The 22284-nt window shown below is 32.1% G+C and overlaps 2 protein-coding genes across 11 annotated transcripts in view; one reads left to right on the top strand and one right to left on the bottom strand.

The window, feature by feature from the left end:
* LOC107996194 (COP9 signalosome complex subunit 7b) overlaps positions 1 to 22284 on the top strand; it is a 225851-nt gene that overhangs the window by 96865 nt on the left and 106702 nt on the right. The window lies entirely within an intron of this gene.
* LOC107996192 (metabotropic glutamate receptor 2) overlaps positions 1 to 22284 on the bottom strand; it is a 250405-nt gene that overhangs the window by 92954 nt on the left and 135167 nt on the right. Inside the window, exon 1 of one of the 4 annotated variants that reach the window (XM_017054126.3) lies at positions 5317 to 11497. The exons of the other annotated variants lie outside the window; for them this stretch is intronic. Coding sequence (XP_016909615.2) covers positions 5317 to 5902 — 586 coding nt within the window. The 5' untranslated portion in view covers positions 5903 to 11497. Of the gene's footprint in view, positions 1 to 5316; positions 11498 to 22284 lie in introns of those variants that run through there. 4 annotated transcript variants of the gene reach the window in all.

Consider the following 22284-nt stretch of genomic DNA (forward strand, 5'->3'; position numbering starts at 1 on the left):
ATAAAGAATAATCGAGAATAATATAGATTATAGCTCTGACGAATAAATATTTGACAGTGAAAAAATATTCCAGTGAAAAAATATTTTGATGATCGTATTAAACTGATCGATGATTTTTTTTGAAAAAAAAAGTGCTCTATGCATAGTGCTCTTCGTTTTCATTCAATTTCGAAACAGAGAATTCTGTGAAAAATAAGTTTTATCGTGTATCAATTGTGTCAAAGAAAAAGTTGTTGAATAATAGAAATATTCGTATCTATATCTATTGAGCTTTGAAAAAATTCTTGCAAGATAACTTCGGTCCTGCATTAATATAACATTAACGGATATAACATTTGGTCGAAAACTTATTTTGGTTCCGATAATTTCACTAAAAGCTTCACTAATGTACTCGAACACGAATGAAACGAGAAGTAGAAAAATCTATTTTATTTTAACTCGAGAAAGATTTTTATTCCGATTCTTTGTTCGTAACCTGATATCCCAGTCAATCATTCGATATCTTCATAAACTTCAAACTTGAACTTGATCAAGCATCTTTTATTTATACTTTATATTCTAACCTATTGCTGTTGGAAACGAAATTTATCAAATTTATTACCTCGAGTGATTAATTTAAAATCAGTGAAATAATTAATACGTGCAATTTTATAAAAAAAAATAAAAAAATTCTATCAATATTAATATGCAAACATTGACAATTAATGGAATAATAATTAATCATTGATTTTTATCGTGCAAAAATTATAATGGCCCGTAAAATAATTTCTCATTCGAACCGAGATTGAAATTATATCGAATTTCAGAAATAGCCCATTATCGTGAAATTCAACGAGCGTTCGATGAATTAACGACACGATGAATTTGTTCTACATCTATACGAAATAGGAGAGACGATAAAGAATTTTTTCGAGCGTTTTGGGAGGGGGAGGGGGATGAAAAGGGGATGGATACGGTGCGAAATGGCAGAATGCTTCATGTCACCGCGTTTAGAATTTTAATAGCTGGTCGGGAACGATGAAATCGTGATTAATCGTTATCTATCGAATTTTTTCACGAGATTTTCTATTTTCTTTTTTCTTTTTTTTTTTTTTTGCCACGTTTGAGATCTATGAATATTTTCTATGTTTCTATAGAAAAATGTGTAATATTATTCGCTTAGTCTTTGATATATTTTTTTTTTTAGAAATTCCATACCTTTGCGATGAAACGCACCGCGAAATAATTGCGACTTTTTTAATTGAAAAAAAGTTATATTTTCCACCCATTTTTGTTATATCGATTAAAAGAAAAAAAATTCTATTGACCTTCTGTGGTATTTTGACGAACAACAACGGTGAAAATTGTTTATGGATGGATTAATTGAAACGATTGAAATAATAACCAAATTGATTTCATTAAAATAATGAAAATATAATTCTATGTTGCTGATATTTTATGAATTGAAATGCAATGTTGTATTGCTGACGATTCGTGATTCGTTAAAATTGTTTTTATCAGTCGTCCACACGATAAAAGCATAAAAGAGATTGTCAATCATTCGCACATTTTCTTTATGAAACGAAAGAGTATTATTCTGCTGATCGATGGAAATGTATTATCTTTCTTCCCTTCTCAAACATTTTAATTGTATTTCAATAAAAAATTCCTTTGAAAGAGAATTCTCTCGATATTTTTCAATTCGTTAAATTTGAATTTTGAAAATAAGAAAGGATAAATAGAAATAAATTTTGGTTTTCGATAAATCGTCATCGAACGCTATTTCAGGTAAAAAAAGTTTTACAAAAATCCATATGCAAAAAATTTCAACTCAAGCTGTTGACACAGGAAGATGTGTCATTTAAATATTCAATATCTATCGTGCATTAATTTGAACAGAAAGATAAACGGAATATTCATAAGAAGAACTTATTTTTATACGATACACCGAATATGAAACTTGATTCAATGCTCGAAGTTTATCGGGAATTCTCATTTCAATCAAAAGATACAGCAGCTTCGAACGTGAATCGATTTCAAAACTTTAATTCAAGGGGTTACGAGTGTTGTGTTAAATGCAAATGAGATTTTTTTTGAATTGTTTTTACCTCATCGATAAAGTCGATCCAGAATTTCTAAAAGTTTAATTAGAATTTAAATTTAAATAGAATCACAACCGCATAACGAATTCTTTAAAATTTATAATTAAGTAAATATAAATTCCGATTGAAAATGACATAATAAATAACACGGTTATTCTATTTGTTTAACAACAATGATCGCATATTACTCGTCTCAGCACGACAGTCATATTCTATTTATCAGTGAAAAAGTTAATTACAATTTAAAAGAATAAAAAATAATAAATATATGGTACGTTGTAATCAGAATTACTCGAAACTTAATTATTTATTTACTTGTCAGGATGACAATTTAATTGATCGTCAATTTAGTAAGTTTCAACAAGCTTTTAATCAGGAATTAATTAAGTCTTTAGAGATTTATCCATCCATTTGTTTGGCGAACAATGTGGATACACGATGAGGACTTGAAAAATTCTGTTAAAAGGATAAATTATAAATAAATAAACTTTTGTTGTCTTTTAATTACATACTTTCGTGTAAAAAAGTGTGATTTATTTTTCATGCACGGTTGAGAAAGAGCAGCTAATTAATTTCTTTACCTCATTTAAAAAATAATTCATGTGATGTAGTTAGCTTGTCATTTTATTCTTTTATTTTATTTTATTTTTTTTTATATCATCAAATATCGGATCAAGATAGATTTCACTCGAACGCTTTCATAATTATTCAACGGAATACATAACGTTATCGTACTAACAAATAAATACTCGTTATTGCCTACTCGAGCGATGCAACATTCCATTCAAAGTGCATTCATAAACAGCATTCGGTATCGTTACTTAATCTTTTTCATTGGAAATCGATTCGCTGGAATTTAAAAAACAAAAATTAATAAGAGAAACGACATAAAAAGTGTAAACGTTCCATTTTGTATTGCAATTATATTGCAATTTCTTTTAATTCACAAAAAAATCTTATCTATAAAAATCGACATACAACAATCTACAATATCTCTTTCTGAAAAATTGTCACTGTGTTATTATTTTAAAATACGCAAAATTGATTTTTCAAACATATTTATTTACAATTTTTCATTTTTTCCTTTTAAAAAATTTTTAAGCTTCTCTTCGAAAAGTACTTTGGATACTTATTCACATCGAAATCCCACACGTATAACCGTATATAATTACATGCATAACGAAAGCTTTCTCGTAATTTAGCCTCTTATCGTATTTCGCTGAATTTTCGGCGGCCATCCATTACACGTATTGATACATATTGTTTGGAAATAAATCAGCGGCCCATCCGACAGGCCTATAAATAATTATCTATTGTCGTATGATGGTCAGTTTGACATCGTTATTACAGCTCATCAGTTGAGCTGATAATAGAGGCGAACGACGGGAACGGTCGAAGGCCTGGGAAAATAATTTATGCTACGTGGGGTCGACATGCAACCCCGATTACGTTAGTAAGCAATTTTCCCTTTCATCGTCCGCGCTCGTCTTTTGTGCCCATTAATCGAATTTCCTATGTTCATTCGTTCATTTAGTCTTAATGATAATTATACCGACGAGTGAATTCAAATTCCACGATTTTCGTCGACTTTTGATTCTCTTTCAACGAATCGTCTTTTTTTTTTCTTATTACGAGGTTTCAATCAGGTTAATTGACGATGATTATTAATCGAGCGAACGAAGAACGAATCTTCTCTCGCTACGATTCTCTACGTTTTCAACGATCTTTAAAATTTGATAGCTCGCGTGATGAATGATGCAATCTCTTTTGCTATCGTGCTATCTTTGAAGAGTGATGAAACGATGCTGTGCTATTTTTTTTTTTTTTTGAATAGATCGATCCGTATTCGATCCAGAAGAAATATAATATAAATTGTCAGGAAAAAGTTGTCAAGTTTTAGATTATTTGAGAATATTTTACATTTTCGTATTATAGATACAATTAATAACAAGTTGAGTATGAATTTTCAGGGAAGGTTTCGTATCACGGAAATTCTTAGACAGTTCCAGAAATTGTCATTTCCTTAACGCAACAGGAAATTACCTTAATTAGAACAATGCCCTATCTCTATTGTATCGTAGAAGCGTTGAAACTGACTCCATTTTGTCCAGTGTTAGTTTATCTGGTTGCTCGTTGATAACAAGCTTCGCGATTCTATTATCGTGTCTACCTTTGAGAACAATTCTTCACATTTGGAATATTTCTTTCTTAACAATAATTGAATCACATTAAAATAATTAATTTTTCAAAATTAAAGGAACTGCTCGAGTTTGAAAAATAAGTTTCTCAATATTTTCCCCCGTTTTTTTTTTATAATATATCTTCAAAGAAAAATGATTTTCATTTTTGAACGGCGCGATACTTTTCATCTTCCTATGATATCTTCGCTGGTCCCATTGTTCCTTGTCAATATTTTGTTTCTACTCCCCAATATTACTCAAGCAATAGAAAAGATTCGAGATGGAAGATGTAGGTATATAGAAACTACGAATTCCTATATTTCCTCTTTCATCTTTTGGTTTTTTCGATGCATCGATATCTGCAAGTTTCGTGAATAGAGATTTCTCGAAACTTACAGACGGCTGTAATTATCGTAAAGATATCTTCTATCACTGATGAGAATCGTACCTTCACTGAATTCTATTCTCATTTATTATCGATTTATTATCGAGATGCAAGAGGGATGGAATAAACGAAAAATTAAAAGAAATCGTGGCTTTGTTGTTTCTCGTTAAAACGCGAGGTTATGATTACTCGTTGAACCATGAACATTTTGAATGCTCTAATTTTTCTGAAAGCCAGATGTATTCGATCGAATATTTTATATTCTGTTTTATATAAATTGGAAATTCTTACGACTGGATATATTTGATATTAAATTTCTTTTATCATATTATATACCGTTATTATAAAAATTATCAATTCCACGGAGATGTAATCAATGATAATTGACGAAATAATCAACACGAATTCAATCAATTTTCAGTGTGCAAATCTCTAAATACGATTGAAAATCGTCACTTCCACGAAATCCAGGATCGATTATCGTAACAATTTCCTACATCCAAAATAATATATAAAACATTACCTCAAAAATTAATATAAAATTCAACGTCACGTATAATCTCAAACAATTCTCCTCTCCCGCGATATTAATTATCCGACTCCTCAAAAAATCGCGAAACAAGAAAGAAAAAAAAAGGATGGAAAAAAATCTGCTCGCCCACTCACTCACCTTTTATAAAATCCACCGACATCTCGAGCCCGTACATGTCGTTGTCGCAATCGTCGAGAATATGAGCGCCGATTCTCACACCCGGCACGATATCCTGGGTGTTCAGCTTGTCCAGCGTGTATAGCATCGCCTCCAACGCCTGCACCCCGCCCTGCGGCATCACCGGCCCGCACGTCAACCTGTCCTGCCTCTCGTGCACCATCATTAAACCGCCCAGCACAAGATCGCCCTCGACCACCGCCTCCTTCTTCACAGGCCAAGACATTTGCTCGCGGTGCGCGTTCAGATCCATGGACCTGAATTGCCGACGGCCGTGGCGAATCGGATGATGGGTTTCCGGGTTCTCGAACCGCAGTAAAGGGTACACGGGCTCTCGTGTATCACGGACTCGATCATCGTGACTCTCGATCGTTCCTCCACGATCAAAAATCTCATTCGTCAGTTCTCGAGATTCGACCACTTCGTGATCGACCAACTCGTAATCGTCACCGTTCCATTCAATCTCATCGAGGCTGTAATCGTCGCCTGGCTGGGCGAAATGAGCCGAGCACGTGCAACCGAGCAGGACGAGCAGCAGAAGCTTCATGACTTCATAGTTGTGATTGGTTGGGATGATGGTTGAATGGCCGCGGTTAGCCGGCGACACGTTTCGATAAGCTTGATCAAATTCAGATCACCATTAACGCGCCCTGCCCCTTAACGAGATCCCGAATCTCGTGAATTCTCGTAGGCCATTCTACGTCCAGTTGAGATATCTGGTTTCTTTTCACGTTCCTGTGACGCATCGTGCTCGTCTTGTCTGTTATTAGGGAGGAAGAAAGTTTCGATTTGTTTCACTGTTTGGAAGGGAGAGTCGAAGGGTTGGTTCGATGATAATTGTTGGATCGGGAAAGGGGTGAATTTATTCGAGAATTTATTTCGGATTGGTGTAATCGTTCGTTCCTTTTTAATTGTTGCGATGAAAAGAAAATATTTTGTTATTTTGTTTTTTTTCTTTTTAGTTATTTGATTATCGACAAATTTAAAGTTTCACCGATTGATCATTTTTATTATATAGAAAGAAATAGAGAGAAAGAAAAAGTAGATTGCTTCTATGATTGTTTGGAAAGCTTTTATCCTGATTATAAATATGAGTTTATAATAAATACGATTCGTATTCGTGAAGATGAATTGAAAGCCATTTGGCGATTGGATTTTGATTAAAATTAGTGAACGGATTTTGTCAACGAGGCGCTCGTGTCAAGTTTGTTTTGTCATTCATATGCGATATAAAAGGTTGCACGATTGCAAATCATCGTCGAAGAGATTGAATATATTTGTAGTTTCGCGATTATCAGCGAAATCAGCAGCTTGAATTTCTCATCAGTTGACGCGTGTGCAATTCCCATTGCTAAATTTCCTGCCTTCCAATTCTCTACAATATTGACATTTATGTATAAATGTATTCGAATCTGTTTAAAACTCTTTTATTTAATCAGGCCATTTCGTACAAAGCTGAGTAAATTTGTTGAACAAATTTTTAATTTACGAATTCAACCGGTTAATTATCCGGTTTTCTTACTCTCTCTCTTTCTTTTTCTGAGTATTATGTGATATTAATTTCGTGATCTTCTTAAACATCCTTATAAAAGTTTGAAGTATATTTATTTCAGGAATTTTTAGATTCGTCCAAGTCAAATTTCTTCAAGCATTATTTTTCCGATTTTACTCAACAATTGTCTCTTGTTGATTTCGATAAAAAAATCAGTCAAAATTCTATTGGTTTCTTCTATTAGATAGCTTTGTACACAAAACTCCAAGCTACATATATTTTTATTTATACATAAATATTCTTAGGCAAATATTCATTCTCTTCTATTTGAATTCTCATCAATCGTTCGAAAAACGGTATTGTTGGCAATGTTTGGAAAGCCGATTACATTGCATAGTGTTTTATTTTCCAATACAAATACAAATATTAAAAAAAAAAAAGAAGAAAAAATAATAATGAAACATAAATTCGGAATATACTTTATAGATTTTTTATTTTTTTACTACGAAAAGTACGAATAATCCTCTTTAACAAAGCTCTATATAACAATTCTCTATATATTTTTTTGTTCAGTCAAATACATAAATTTTTGGAGATATCAGAAGATGAGAAAATTGTGTATCGTAAAATTCGAAACTCTCATTCTAAATATGTTGTTCGTACAATTACGAATAGAATCTGTGCTAGAGAGACTGATTAATGGTAATTCAAGTCACTTAGTTTCGATCATCTATTATCGTCCATCTGTCTGTCCATTTAGAAGAGTACAATTGCGATAAATCAACCGAGGTTCACTCATCTGTCGACTCAAATGTTAATTTACTCTCTCTCTCGCAAATATTATAATAAAACAGGAAATACATCTTACAACTGTTACATAAACACAAAAACCCAATCGTCCGTCATTTTCACTATTTTCTAGCGATCTTTTAGCATATTGATTCTCTGTATTTTATCATACATATAATTCCAGTCGAATAATTTCCCTTCGCAAGGCGACACGTATAAATATATAAAGAGATAGGAAGGGAAAAAAAGTGTCGAGATTCTTTGATTGGATAATCTTGGTCGAAAGTTGGCAGGGCCAAGTGGCGACGGAAGTTTAAATTGCTTGCGATTTTCATGGGGGTCGGCCCATATCGATAACGACCCAAGAACTAATTAAAAACTTCCACGCCTTGCGCTTCCGCATCTCGCCCTCAACAACCCCCGTCGTCGTCCAACTTTCTTTTTCTATCCCCATCGACGATCCCCTCCTCCTCCTGGTGATTCATTACCAAAGCTTACCTGTTGCTCCACCCTTTCCAACGGGCAAAATCGACCGGTGTCGCGTGTATTTCTCACGATCCTCGCGTTTTTGGGCTCGGCCCTCGCATTTTTGAAAACCTCGTGACCCAGAAGATTGCGCTTACCTGTTGCGCTCACCCTGGAACACCGTGGAACACCGGCGTTCTGTTCCTGGGAACGATGGTGGATCGTCGAGGAAGTTGGACGATCGATATCTCAGGAGCTCGGCTCCCATCGTTTATACCCCGATGGCTCGAAGTGTCTTACGACTCGAAGGCCACTTTGTCAGATGTGTAGCGGAGAGTATCGTGAATATCATGGACGGTATTCCATCGGAGATTCGGAGTGGACGTGGAATAATCGATGCGGTTGCCGGGAAGGGGAATAGGGTTTGAAAGGTGAATTTTGAGAAGGGATGGATTTGGCGAGGGATTTGTCGTGTAAATCGTTGTTTCCAAGATTCGATGGATATGGAATAATAATAGAGAGATATTGTTGAGAAAGGATTTGAAAAGATGAATTTTGAGAAGGTGCTCTGGATTTTAAAATGGCGTAATGATATAATTCGTAAATGTTTTTTTTTCAGGTAGAATAATTATTTTGAATGAAGTGTGTATTGTGTGTTTGGAAATGTTTAGATATGAATTAGATGAAGCAGAGGAATAAATAGTTCACGTTATTTTCATAAAGTGTACTATATGAGATATGTGATAAAATTTTTGAAAATTTTCGAATAAATTTCTAGAATTGTCGGTACATTCTATTTGTAATTAATTATCGAATTATCGTATAATGAAAATTAATGTGCTTTGTCACTCGTGAATGTAATTCGTTTTTGTGTCAACGAATATTGTTGGAATATTACGTGTGGAGGAGAGTGTGAAAATAATTAGAAATTAAATTACGAATGGTTGTTAATAACGCATGGATTCACATTCAAACCGATTCGTACAAATGATATGCTGTGTGGTTAATGGCTATTGATGATATTTGTTAACGTATGCTGTGAAGTATTTTCGACCCACTGTTTCATTAAATTTTGTGACTCTCTTTGAATGTCTATAATATTCGCATCATCATTTATAACAGATAATTAAATTTTCAAATCGAAAAATTTTTTATTTAAAATTTTCCAGCTTTTCGAAACTGTTTATTTCGTAAACATTTAAATTCTTACAAAAGAAATAAACTTCGAGTTTTTTTTATTTTTAAATTTGTATCTTTTAAATTTTACGTTTTTCAAATTTCAAACTTCCAAGAGGTAAAAATATTTTATAAAATAATTTTAAGTGATCTTGAACAAATATTCTCCTGAATATTTTTGAAATTATGAAGGCATGAAAATGGAATGATTAATTGGAGTAATAAAGTTTGTCCGGAAAAAGCGTGCTTTTCGTTCCAATTAGTGAATAGAACTATATTATTCTACAATCTCTCGTTTGAATAAAAACAAAGAACTTTAGAACAATTATCTACTTCTTCTTTTCATTGTTCACACTTTTTCTTGCAAAAAAAAAACATTTACATTTTTGACAGAAAGTTTTCACAACTATTATTGTAGAATTATTTATTCCAATGGATATAAAATAAATAAAAAAAAAAGAAAAGCGAGCATAATTTTTTATTTATATAAAATTGATTAAAAAAAAATTTCTAATAAAGGAGAATGTACATTATAAATTATTCTTTTATTCATAATTTCAAAAAATTGTTTGTGTATAATCAAATAAATCCAACAGAAACAAATGAAAATATAATTCAGAAACAAATACAAATTGAAAATTATATCGATCTATCCAAAGAGAGAGGTATTTCTTCCAAAGAAGCTTGCTGATTATTTTCGAATCGAGTTACTATTTACAACGTGTTCAAACCGAATACAAAAGAGCCTTCTGAGGAATATAACTGGTTTCGCGAGGCGCATCTGTTCGTTTCTGTATAACGAGAATGCATCAATTTTTAAGTTGATTTGCTCATTCATGGATACACGTGAACCATTGTTCGCGATGTTTCAATTTTTTCACTTGTTTTTTCAAAGAACTTCCCGAAAACACTAATTACAAAGGAAATGGTATGGACAAAATATCAACGCATCATCATTTTTTCACGTAATGAAATTTTTAATTAACGAATTTCTCAAAATTTTCGATCATTTCGAATTTTAAAAAATTATTTCTATCTTTTCTTCTTCTATTTTCCTCGTTTCTTGAATCAAAAATTATTCGCAATTTTTTTTCACATTTTTTTTTAGAACAGTATTATTCTTTTAATCTACGAATCAAAAATTGTCATTCCAATTCTCGACTTTTTTTTTCGAGATTCTCTTTCAATATCGTTTCAAGATTATTTAAAATATTTACCACGAAAAATATTTTCAAGCAATCTTTTATCGTTTTTTATTCACAAGTGTCTATCAATCCACGATTTGAAATTGATTCCCTCCCATAATCTTCTCGCGTGCGAGACGAGTACCGTGTAAATTACAATAAAACCGAGCAGCTGCCGCTTAACGAACGTGATATTATTCACCAGTCTTTCCTCGTCAACCTCTATCGCCCAGGAACCCCAGAAGCAATTTTCCAAAGTGCTTCCTCCGTTATATCATCTGGTGAGCGTAATCGCGAGGGAATTATTTTTTTCTCCCCGCCTTTTATCTCGAATAGTGTTTAAACGATTCTCATTACAACGAAATATGCCCTCCTTTCTCAAATATCTACGTCGTTAAATTTAAATCTAAATTTTTCTCCTTTTTATCTTCCCCATTATGCAAAATTTGTAGATCGAACGATTACACTTTTGCCCGTAATATGATTGATATGAGATGAATATTTAAACGATGCTTATGATTTTCACCCGGGTAAAAACATTCTTATCGTTATATGTTTCTTTTTCTTTTTCTTTTTTTTTTTTTTTTTACAAAATTTCACGATAAAATACAAAAGTATCACGAAATGCAAATTTCTCGGCTACTCGTCCACCTGTTTGATTCCTCTTCTCACACATTTCTTTATCCACAGTTTTTAGAAACATTTTATACACGAAGTACATTCCGAGCCGAAACGATTGCTCGATCCATTCGAAAATCTTTCACCGTGAAAAGGAAAACCGAAACGTAAAGGAAAAGAAAAAAACGTAAAAGTTTTTCGAAATTATTTTCAACGTTACTTCCCGACGAATTCGAGACACGAGCACGAGGTTACGCAGTATACAATCTCTAGAAGCAATAGGTGTCAACCCCTCGAAGATATCTGATACTTTTCTGTCATGTTTTCACTAGTTTACGACATGATTTCGAGAGCGAGCCGCTCGAGGAGCACGCGCGCGCGGCTCCGTGCCGTGGCAGCTACTGACTGCCTCTGCATCAACACTACCCTTCCAAACGTATCAACCCTCCTACCCAACCCCCACGATTCTGCCTTCCTTCCCTACTATTCTGCCTTTCTCCCTTCTCCTCCTCCTCCTTCCCCTCCCCTTCCTCCTCCTTCTCGTGTTTCACGCCAAGTCCGTTCCTTTCATTTTCTCTCGAGCGTCCGTTTAAATCGTAGATCATAATTCTTTTCTTTTCTGGTAAACGTGGCGATAATGAAAAAGAAAAGAAAAGGAAAGGAAAGGAAAGGAAAGGAGTACCGCGAGGTGGAGAGTGGATTTTCTTCTTCTGTCTCCACCCGTGGTGTTGAAAATGTCGTCTTCGTTTGCGTTGACATCCTTAATCTTTTATTGAATTAGTTTGATAAATTATTTTCGTTAAAAGCTAATCCTGCGATGATCAGGGAGACGAAAAAGAAAAAGGAGAGAATGAGGAAGAAGGAAAGAGAAAGAGAGAGAGAGAGAGGGAGTGTTTTTTTATTCATATCTCGTAGGAATCCTGGTAGACCCGATGTTGTCGGTCATAACATTGGAATAGGCCATCGATAGGAGTTATTTTATTTCGCTTTGTGTGGAGATTTCTTTCTTTTTTTGGTATAGATTGCCAAGTTGCTTAGAGGGAATGGGGAATATTAGGGGAGTTCATCTTTCGGGGATGTTGAATTCTTATTGTAATATTGCAAAATTTTATATATTGTTTCGCGTTGACCGTTTCATTGTATTATAAAAATTTTAAAAATAAATACATCGAGGTAAAAATTTGATACTTTGGAGAATTAAAATGTTTACGAATTTTATTCATAATTTTGGAAATTTAATGCTTACGATTAAATTTTGTTAAAGTATATAAGTCGATTATCGGCTTATATTAAATAAATAAAAAAGAAATATGAATAATATATTAAATGATTGTTGAATACTAAATATTCGGAGAATTATTCAATCGTCAAGAAAAGTATATTCAGAGAATAAAGGGAAGATCATTAGAATATCATTATTCAACAGATCAATCAGATCAGACTATTGATTAGAATTTAATCTCCAAATCGTAATAATAAAAAGAATATAGAAAATTCTTTCGGTATATACGATTTCCATTATATATTTTGGATTTCAATATTGCGTGATATTGCGACTCTATATTTTCCTACTATATTAACTTATTCACTGAATTCAAATATAAAAGCAAGAAGTTTCTTCAAAATGAAAATCACATATTATAGCAATATTACGAGAAATAGTGTTGACAATATTTATTCAAATAATCAAATTAAAAATTTATCGATTTATTTTTATAATACTATTGTGCATAATATGTGAAAATGTATCAAAAATTTATAGTTAGCGTTGAATATTTATTATACTTTTCAAGATATTTTACTTTTCCAAACAATTGCTCCACTGTTTTCCAAACTACTAACGTATCAAGCTCTCATTAGATCGAAGCGTGCAAGTTAAACCAGTAGTTCGCCCATTGATCACCTCAAGTTTCTCGAAATAGGAAATATCCATGAGGGAAAAACTGACGCGAGACGTCCAATTATAGAGGCTGAGGGGGAGAAGAGAAGAGGCGCACGATTGTTCGAATAATTGGAAATCTAAAAGCACATGCACGCACGCTACAACTTTTCACTTATTGTCCATCTAGAATAATCGAACTTTTTCAATTCGTCTAATGAAACTTTTCATTTTTATAGCTTTGTAGCGTTTATCGGAATTAGGGGTGAAACTTTTTATTGCAGTTTTATCACTCGTCTTTCCGCCCAAATTTCTTTTCGTTTTTCTTTTCTATTCTATTTGGTTTCCAAACGTGCACCAACAACAATTCTGAAATCAATGTTTTTCCTTGAAATTCGTCTACTCTTAATGCTTTTAGTAAAGCGAGGAATTCGAATTTCAATCGACTGGATTATAATTTGAATTCGGGTAAATTCATTCGACGACGTGAAAATAAAAGATATGAAAATTCTGTGAGGCGAAAAGACGTCAATCGAGTTTCCATATTTTGCCAACTGTTTGATTTCTTTCGCTCGTGAAACGTTTTTGCTAGAATTTTGAGAAAATATCGGTTGGAAAATTAAAGGATTTCGAAATAATGGAAGTTTGAAATAAAATATTTATACTTGAGGATTTATTTGTGAAATGATAAGATGATAAGATTTTTAAATATTTATTTTAATAAAAAAATTATGGAAAAAGAATTTAATAAAATTAAGAATTATTTTCGAATAATCGAAAAAAAGTTTCGTCGTGATCCGTAATGAAAAATCGATCTTTGAAAATTTTCAATTGAAAAACGAATTCTCCTAAAGAAGTTTCCTTCGTAAAACTAATTTATATTTGATGAAGTTTCTGCAATTATTTTGCATCCAAAATAATGCAACACTTTTAAAATTTACTTTTACACAAAAAGTAATTAAATGAGAATAATTCAGATATTATCAATTAATTCAATTTTAAAAACTTTATTTTTTTTCCAACTATTACTATTTAAAGGTTTTAATACGTTTTAAAAATGGAAATTTTCGAAATAAAATACTCAAAGATCGCGAATATATTACGAGATCCGAAAAGAGAAAAGTTTTATCTATCTAGAAAATGTCATAAATGATGTATCTATTTTTATTTATACTTAAATTCAAATTTACTTTCTATTTAAATTTAAAAGAACTTAAGAAGCACATTGTATCTTTTGCTTGTGTATTATACACGGTCTCTGAATATTATCCGATGTATTATACATGCAAATATCCATACACACATATATATATATATAATTATTTCATTTCCCCTTTCTATTCTTTTTCTCCCCTTCTTCTCTTTAATTCTACTCAGAATAAATTCAAGCTTTCAGAGAATTATATTCCGGTAACACGATCAGCTTTTCAAAATCCTGTTCACGCTCTCTTGTGACAATTATACACTGTAATCTGGTATTTCGCCTCTCTTCATTCGTTAATTATATAATTTTACATAAATATTGTCGAATAAAAATATTATATTTACGTTCTATGTTAAAATAATAGAAAGAAGAATGGACATTATTTCATTCACTCCTTCCATTCTTCTCTTCCACTTTCTGTTTAAACACCTCTTTCAATGCATCAATTAAAAATAAAACTCAAGCTTTCAACCTCGACCAGGAAAATGTATTCCCGTATAATGAACAATCAAACGTGCAATGTGATCCGCTTTTCAAAATCCTCCTGTGACAATCATACGTGTAGCCTGACATTTCCATCGAATCGGTTGATCGCTTTGACCCATTTTTTTTTAAATCGTTATTTTCTTTCTTTCTTTCTTTCTTTCTTTTTTTACATTCCTCGACATCCCTCTGTTGCTTTCGACTCTCGAACCGCCAAATTTTTCGTTGGAAAATTTTAACAATATACACGCGGTTTGGAAATTATGAGATTAGCATCCTAGAAAATAGCATAACGGTATTATGTCGATGGTATCGATTTTCAACGACATAAAACTGCACTTCCGTATATTAAATCCTCTTGTTGGATAAATTTCTATATCGGAGAAAAATTGTTTCGTAAGTCATAATAGTTTTGCCATAAGTTTCGTTCGCAAAAATGTCATTGAAATATGAATATGAAGTTTCTTCGAGAAATTTAGACATTCGTTATCGTGATTCGTATATTGTTGGAAATTTACGCAGGTTAGAAAATTATTAACTTGTGTCTAGGATTAATGATCTATACAATGCCGCATGCTTCTGGATTTGGTTCCTGTGAAATTTAACAAACCGACCGCACATTCCTCATTGGTGTACATGCAGTCTCTCTTCTGTTCATTCCAGTCTTAATTAAAAATGGATACAATGAAATAGTTTGACAGTATCATTTTTAATTATCTTATATTTAATTTAGGAAGAATGAATAATGAATAGAAAATTGTTGTTGTAATGGCTGCATAATATGTAAATTTTTATATTAAAAAATTTGATCGTGTAACATAGTAGATCGTGTAACAAAAAATTTAGGTTTATTTTTAGAAAGAATTTTATTTATTGGGATTTGAGTAAAGGTAAATGATCAGACGAAATTATTCGTTTATATTGTACTGATTTAAGCAAGTAAAATATTAATGGTGTACATTTAACAAATAATTATTATTAATTTGTTATATATATATTTTTTACGCAATTTAATTTCATTTATTCGTTTTTAATCAAGTTATTTTTTCTTTTATTTCTCATTTTTAACGAATTCTGCAATCTTAAAGTAATTGAAAGGAACACACGGTATACGAATTTATCCAAAACGAATATTATTCGAATATTATTGAAAATTGTTATCGTTCGACGATAATTAAACTAATAAAAGTGAAATTTAAGAACAACATCAATATCAAATATCACGGAATATATAATTTATTCTCAATATTCTCAAATTTACAATAACAACAAGTCACTAGAACAATATCAAATATACAATTGTCATCAATGAATAAAATATCTTTATTTTCTCTTTCCAAACAATTATTTCCTTTTTTAATCTCATGTTATTTGCAGCGTGGCCAGATGCAGTGTAATAAATAAGAAACCTCAGGCAATTATAGCGATTCGCAACGATTTACAAGCTAACAGTGCTGTAATAAATAGTAAGAATGCTGGCCATAATAATTGGTAATTGTAGGGAAAGATGGCATCGTGTTATTTTCAGAATTGCTTCGTCAAGAGTGACAGCTAAAGATTGTCACCCTTTTTTTCTTTTCATTCTAACAGAAGAAGAACTTCTTCTTTGGGAGCGAAGAAAACGATAACGAAGCATATCGGAAAAAGCTTTGGACACTTGACCTTTAAGATATTCAAACGAATTCCCTTATGGATATTTTGTAAAGTTTCCAGAAAGTTTCAAGAAATTCACTCCCTTTGGATCGTGGGTGTAGGTTCGTAATGGAAACTAATCGAGAAGGTATCGATATTCGATGGCTCCTTGAGTTTTGCCTCTTAAGTGATTGGTTCTTGGGTAGGATGAAGGGTAATTAATAGGGTAATTTCTCGTTGATTTAACGACGATTTGTTGGAAAGTACGTATGGCCATTCTCGAAATTAAATTTAGAATTTCTAGACAACGAGCAAAATTTTTATTTCGGAAATGAACGGATCGGACGACTAAAAATAAAATTTTTCACTCGAATCATGCAATAACTCACACGCATACCATATAAAATTTTCACCATCGATTTTTCGTTTAATTCTATTTCGTTTCAAAATTCTAATCAATAATTAATCAAACAATTTATTCAATTCTCCATGCCAATAATAAAATATCATCCATTTCTGTCGCTTGCCTTGATTTGAAAATAAATTTTTTTTTCTTTTAATATTTATTTTCATCTATGCAGAGACGAATTTATATTTCACATCGTTTGTCCAATCTCAAAAAGTTTGGGATTATTTAGCAAATGAGAAAAATAAATATTTCCTAATACAAATTATTAACAATGTTTATTCGATAATCAAATTCAAAGTTTAAATTATTGTATGCAATAATAAAATTCACTCTATGCATTTTCACTCAACAGTCTTACAATCTGCTGTTTTCCTCCCAAAGGAAAAAATTGAAAACATGAACTATCCTCGTTCAGATTCGATGTGCGATTCGTAGCGACGAACAAAAACATGAGCGACGCAACGTAGGAAGAAAATGGCGACGGGCGGTCCAATCCGTCAAACGTGGCAAGAAAATCTGTTGCGGACACGTGAAGAAATCGTAGGACATTATCACCGATGGAGGAAAATAGATTAGGCGTGTTTTTTTATGCGGTTACTTAGGAGATTCTAAGGAGAACGAGGTGGCTTGCCTCGGTAAATTCGTGCCGGAAGCTCTGCGCTTTGCCGATAAATTTTCGCCATAGAAGGTGGAGATAAGGGTATTGTTAACCGACTGGACAGCACCGTGTAATCGTGCATGATTCGTGGACGAAAACTCGGACCTTTTTCCTCGAAATCCTTCCCTCCTCTCTAATCGTACAATTGATCTAGCTCTTTCTCTACCTGTTAATTCGATCCTTTTCTCAAGGGAGAGACGAATGAAAAATTGGCAGGTTTTATCTTTGATTCGTGCACGTGCAAACGTGCAAATGTACGCTTCGGAATTACGAGAGGATTACAATGGAAGAATTGCAACGAATGTCTTAAGAATATTATAGTTTGCATAAATATAAATTTTGATGGTGAAATTTAAAAGAAGAATAACGATAATTGTACACAATTTAGTTTTATTCGAAATTTATTCTTGAATAATTGTAGAATATTCGTTCGAACATTCGTTGTAGAACAGGAGATGTATAAGGATTAGCAAGTAGTATAGGTGTATCGCTAGTCGGACAAGCGGAGTTCCTTAAATATAAATCGTTTATTTTAATATCACGTTGTATCTACAATCTCAATTTGATTTTCATTTTGATACATTATGAATTTTAAATTTGCAAAGTTTAAATGAAAGTTTCGTCATAAGTTTAAAAACTTATACTCTCGAGCCAGTTACAGAAATTTCAGATTCTCTGCTATCTTCGTTTCTAGTTTACATTGTTATCTCGATGTTGAACTTTCTCAGAAGCTTGGCGTCTCCTATCAGAATTCTTTTTTCCATTTCATTAGTTTCTTTTCTTCTCGAAACCGGTTACGAATAAATAGAAATATAATCTTTTTCATTCCTTTCATAGTACGTTTTTAACGAGGTTTTTTTCTTAACGATTTAACTTTTATAAAATAAATAAATAAATAAATTTCGTTTAATCGATTAAGAATAACCGAATAATTCCTATTTGTTTCATCACAATAGTTCTACTTTATAAAAAGTATGATTCAAGGAATTTTTTTATCTTTACAATTTTTCTAGTTCGTTTTTTAACATTCATCTTCCTCTGAGAAGATGATCAATGAAAATTAAGAGTCTTCGAAAAGAGTTGTTAGAGATTCAATTCAAAGATTCAATTGATACATTTGCTACTGAATTACGCACTGAGTGCTACGATTTCTATAAATATAATCATTAGATAACTGTATTCGATCTATCAAACGTGAATATCTTCTAATCAGATTCCATTCAATTCGTTTCCTGGAGATTCTCAACACCGTCTTTTAAACAATTTCCTCTCTGATTTATTCGTAATTCGTTTATTCGAAATTAAACGTCGATCGTTACATTTACACCAACGACTTGTTTGACAGAAATATCGCTGAGAAATTTGTTGTAACACTTTGTTAAATCGTTCGTGAAAGAATATTTACGCGTGTCAAGGGACACGGTGTTAATTGCATTTCACATAAACCGACTGTTTGTACTTATAATTCTATCGTTAACTCGCTGTCCAATGCTGAATAATATTAAAATGCTTTCATTTCGAGTTGATTATTTTCTTAAAGCTTGAAAAAAAGGATTTAATTAAATAAAGGATATACTAGAAGGATATACTAGAAACAAAAATAACATTTCGAAAATATAAAATGTATTCTTCTCTTTTGAAATTTCATTTTCAAAAAAAAAGAAATCTAATTCGAAATAAAACATCTTTGGCGTATCTTGCTTGATGCACATGTTCGACGAATTTTCTAACACGAAGGTAGCAACGAAAAAATTTTATTTCTTATTTTATCTCCATGTATACCAAACAGAACGCAGAACATGTATGCGGATCTTTTGTATCGCGTATCTCTCTTTATATTTGCCCGCTTATATTTACCACGCCATCTTTTATTTCTTTCTTACAAAAGAATTCCATATCACCGAATTCGATCACAGTTCTTGAACGAATTTCGCAAATTATTATTATTCTTATCGATAATCGGACGAGAAAAAAATTTTGCGAATAAAAAAGTAGAAACTACTAACAAACGATCGAGGCGAACGAAGGATAAAAAGGAAAGGATGCATGAATCGAGGAGATCGAAGATCGTGGATCTGACCTCGTTTCAACAGGGAATGGATTATCCATTGTCCTTGCCAATATCCGTCGATAGTTCCACGTATTTTCGAGGGGAGGATTCCCAACTAGTTCCGCAAAACGATTTTTTTTCCCCCCTCCTTCCCTGAATATTACGTTCTCTCCGCCGAGATCTCTCTCCTCTTTTAAATTTGAAAACCTAATTTGCTTACCACGATCGGCGTCACCCCGATTTCATCCTTTCTCGTCCTCCTCCAATATTCTCGCCCGATTTTTCCAGATATTTGCACGCGCGAATAAAAGCTAGACGTGTTCACCTATCGGAGAGAAAGTTTTTCGGAAAAAGGCAGGTCGATTCCTCTAAATCGTTGCTCGTAAGGAGTTTCGCTTGTGCGGAGATCTTTTGACTCTTGGTGTCTTGGTTATCTTTCAAATCTTTTTTCTTTTTTTTTTTTTTTTTTCGTCGAATCCTCGTCGAATCTTAGGAAAGTTGTTATCGATCTCCGCGCGTGCACTTTTCGCCCTTTTTCCCTCGAGAAGATATAAGAAATATAAAGAAAGCATGTATAAGTGTGTGCTCAGTTTGGTTCTACGCGAGAGAATAAAGCGAAAATAAAAAAAAAGAAAAGAAAAATATAAAAAAAAAGTTGTTTCTTTCGGGGACTTTGTTTTCGAGAAAATCGAGTTTGAAAAGTTGTTAGACAAACGTGTGTTTGATCGACCCTTTATTCTACGAATTTTGCCTTTATTCTACTTTCTTATTACACTTGAAATTCAATTTGAGCGAGGAGAGATACGTATACGGTAAAACAAAAAGCGTTCAACCGTTCTTCGATTGTTAGATATTACTTTAAAAATTATATATCTTCTTGGAATTTTCTTTTTCTTTTCCACAAGGATATAATCGTTTTGTTCCATGTAATACAGATGCGACAAATATCGTAATTTTCTTTGAAAATGAACAATTTTAAAACGATAATTAGACATTCCTTTATTGTCGAGATTTTTAAATTTTATAAATTAATTTTTGTATTAAATAATAAATTTGAACAATTGCGCGTAACAATATTCAAGATAGAAAATGAAAAAAATGAAATTTACTATTTTAAAATTCCCCTACTCTCTGTAATTTCGTAATTATCATATTCCATTTCCTCTGATCGTAACAATTATCACGACTCATATATATTTATATACATTCATCCCATTTGACCAAGTTTTCCCTTCGGTCCACTTGGCTGGCTAATAAAAAATTCCAAAGAAAATTTAATCAGTGGTATAAAAAAGGAGTTATCGTGTATCTCGTTGTGCTCGAGTAACGAGGACTAGGCGCCTACGAGCTTATTAAGGAAAGTCGGTTCCCTCCTTGCCCCTAAGTGAATATTATTCTTTTTCAACGAACCAGAGACGGTATATTTACACGATAAGGATAGTTTACGGGGCTATTTTCCTCGCGAAAGGGCCACAAACTCGCGGGTAATTGCACCTTTCCACCATTTTTCCCTCTTTATCTGCCTCAAACCTCTTCCGTTTTTCGATATCCCGTGTCTGTGGCACGCTGGAAAAACCCTCCAACCGCGCAATTTTCAGAAAATTTTTCTTATAAAACTGCAAATGAAATTTTTGTCCTGTACGCGTTATATAAAAATTTTTAATAGAATACGAAAAAAAGAGAGGGTTGAAGTAATAAAATAAATGTCGAGTGTTAAGAAATTTCACGGAAATTTTCGTGAAAATTGTATTGAGAAAGAAAATATTTTTAATTGTTTCTTCTTTTTTTTTTTTACATTTTAAAATGTGAATTCAAAAGGCACGGTATACCAAAAATCGTGATATAAGTCGAAAAGGAATAAATCTTCGTGCAAAAGTAAATCGAAAATTTAGAATAATAATTTTTAAGTCTCTCTGTTGCATTGTATGAAAGAAATATTAAAAAAATTAAAAAATAAAAATATAAAAATTTTATTATAATATATTCTGAAATAAGAGATTTAAATGTTTGTTAAAGGCATAGTCGATGAAATAACGATTCCATTTATTCAAATATAAATTTCCAAATATATCATATTCAAAACAAGTGAAACGTGATTTGTTTGTGATCAATCGTTGGAGAAATCATTTTTTCAAACTAATATAGCAGTTTTCAGAAAGAAAAATTCACGCAGTCATAAAAAAATTGAAAAATTGTCGAAGATCTAGCGAAGATTTAACGTTTAATCGATGAACATAAGCGTGTTACTTCTTTCTTATCTGTAATTACCATAACTGGAACGAAGTATAGAAAAAATTGTGATGATCCTATAGCATTGAGAATTAATTTAACACTACATGTTAGTTATCACCAAGTATTTATATTATTTTTAGATTTATATTTCGTTATTCGTCCATTTTATGTATCTTAAAAAGTTTGTTGCACAATAAATATCAAAGAATCATTTGATCCTAAATGATCAGGACTGAACTCTGTCTTCTGAATGAAACAGTGTTTGAACTGGATCGAACGAGACTGATTGAGATTGATCTAACTGAATCTGAAAGTTGAGTCTGTTAATTAAGATTCGTTGAGATTGATCTCTTGCTATGAGAGAACTTTGGTATCCAAGAAATTTTGATTTGTACCAAATTTTGTTTTTCTAGAATATCTGAAAAAAGATATTGTAAGTTTATAAGATAGAAAGGGATAAATTTTTATTTTGAAAAGTCTGAATTTTGAAATTATGTAATTGTAGAATTATAAAAATTATAATAAAAAGAATTTAACTTAATATTTCAGACAGTTCAAATAAAAAGTAAAAAGTGCTATTTTTGTGAAATTAGGATAAAATTAAAATTCTAATGTCCAATGGATCACAAACACGAGTATCTACTATTATTAATGATTC

Source organism: Apis cerana, linkage group LG13 (genome assembly GCF_029169275.1).
Source record: "Apis cerana isolate GH-2021 linkage group LG13, AcerK_1.0, whole genome shotgun sequence".
NCBI lineage: Eukaryota > Metazoa > Arthropoda > Insecta > Hymenoptera > Apidae > Apis > Apis cerana.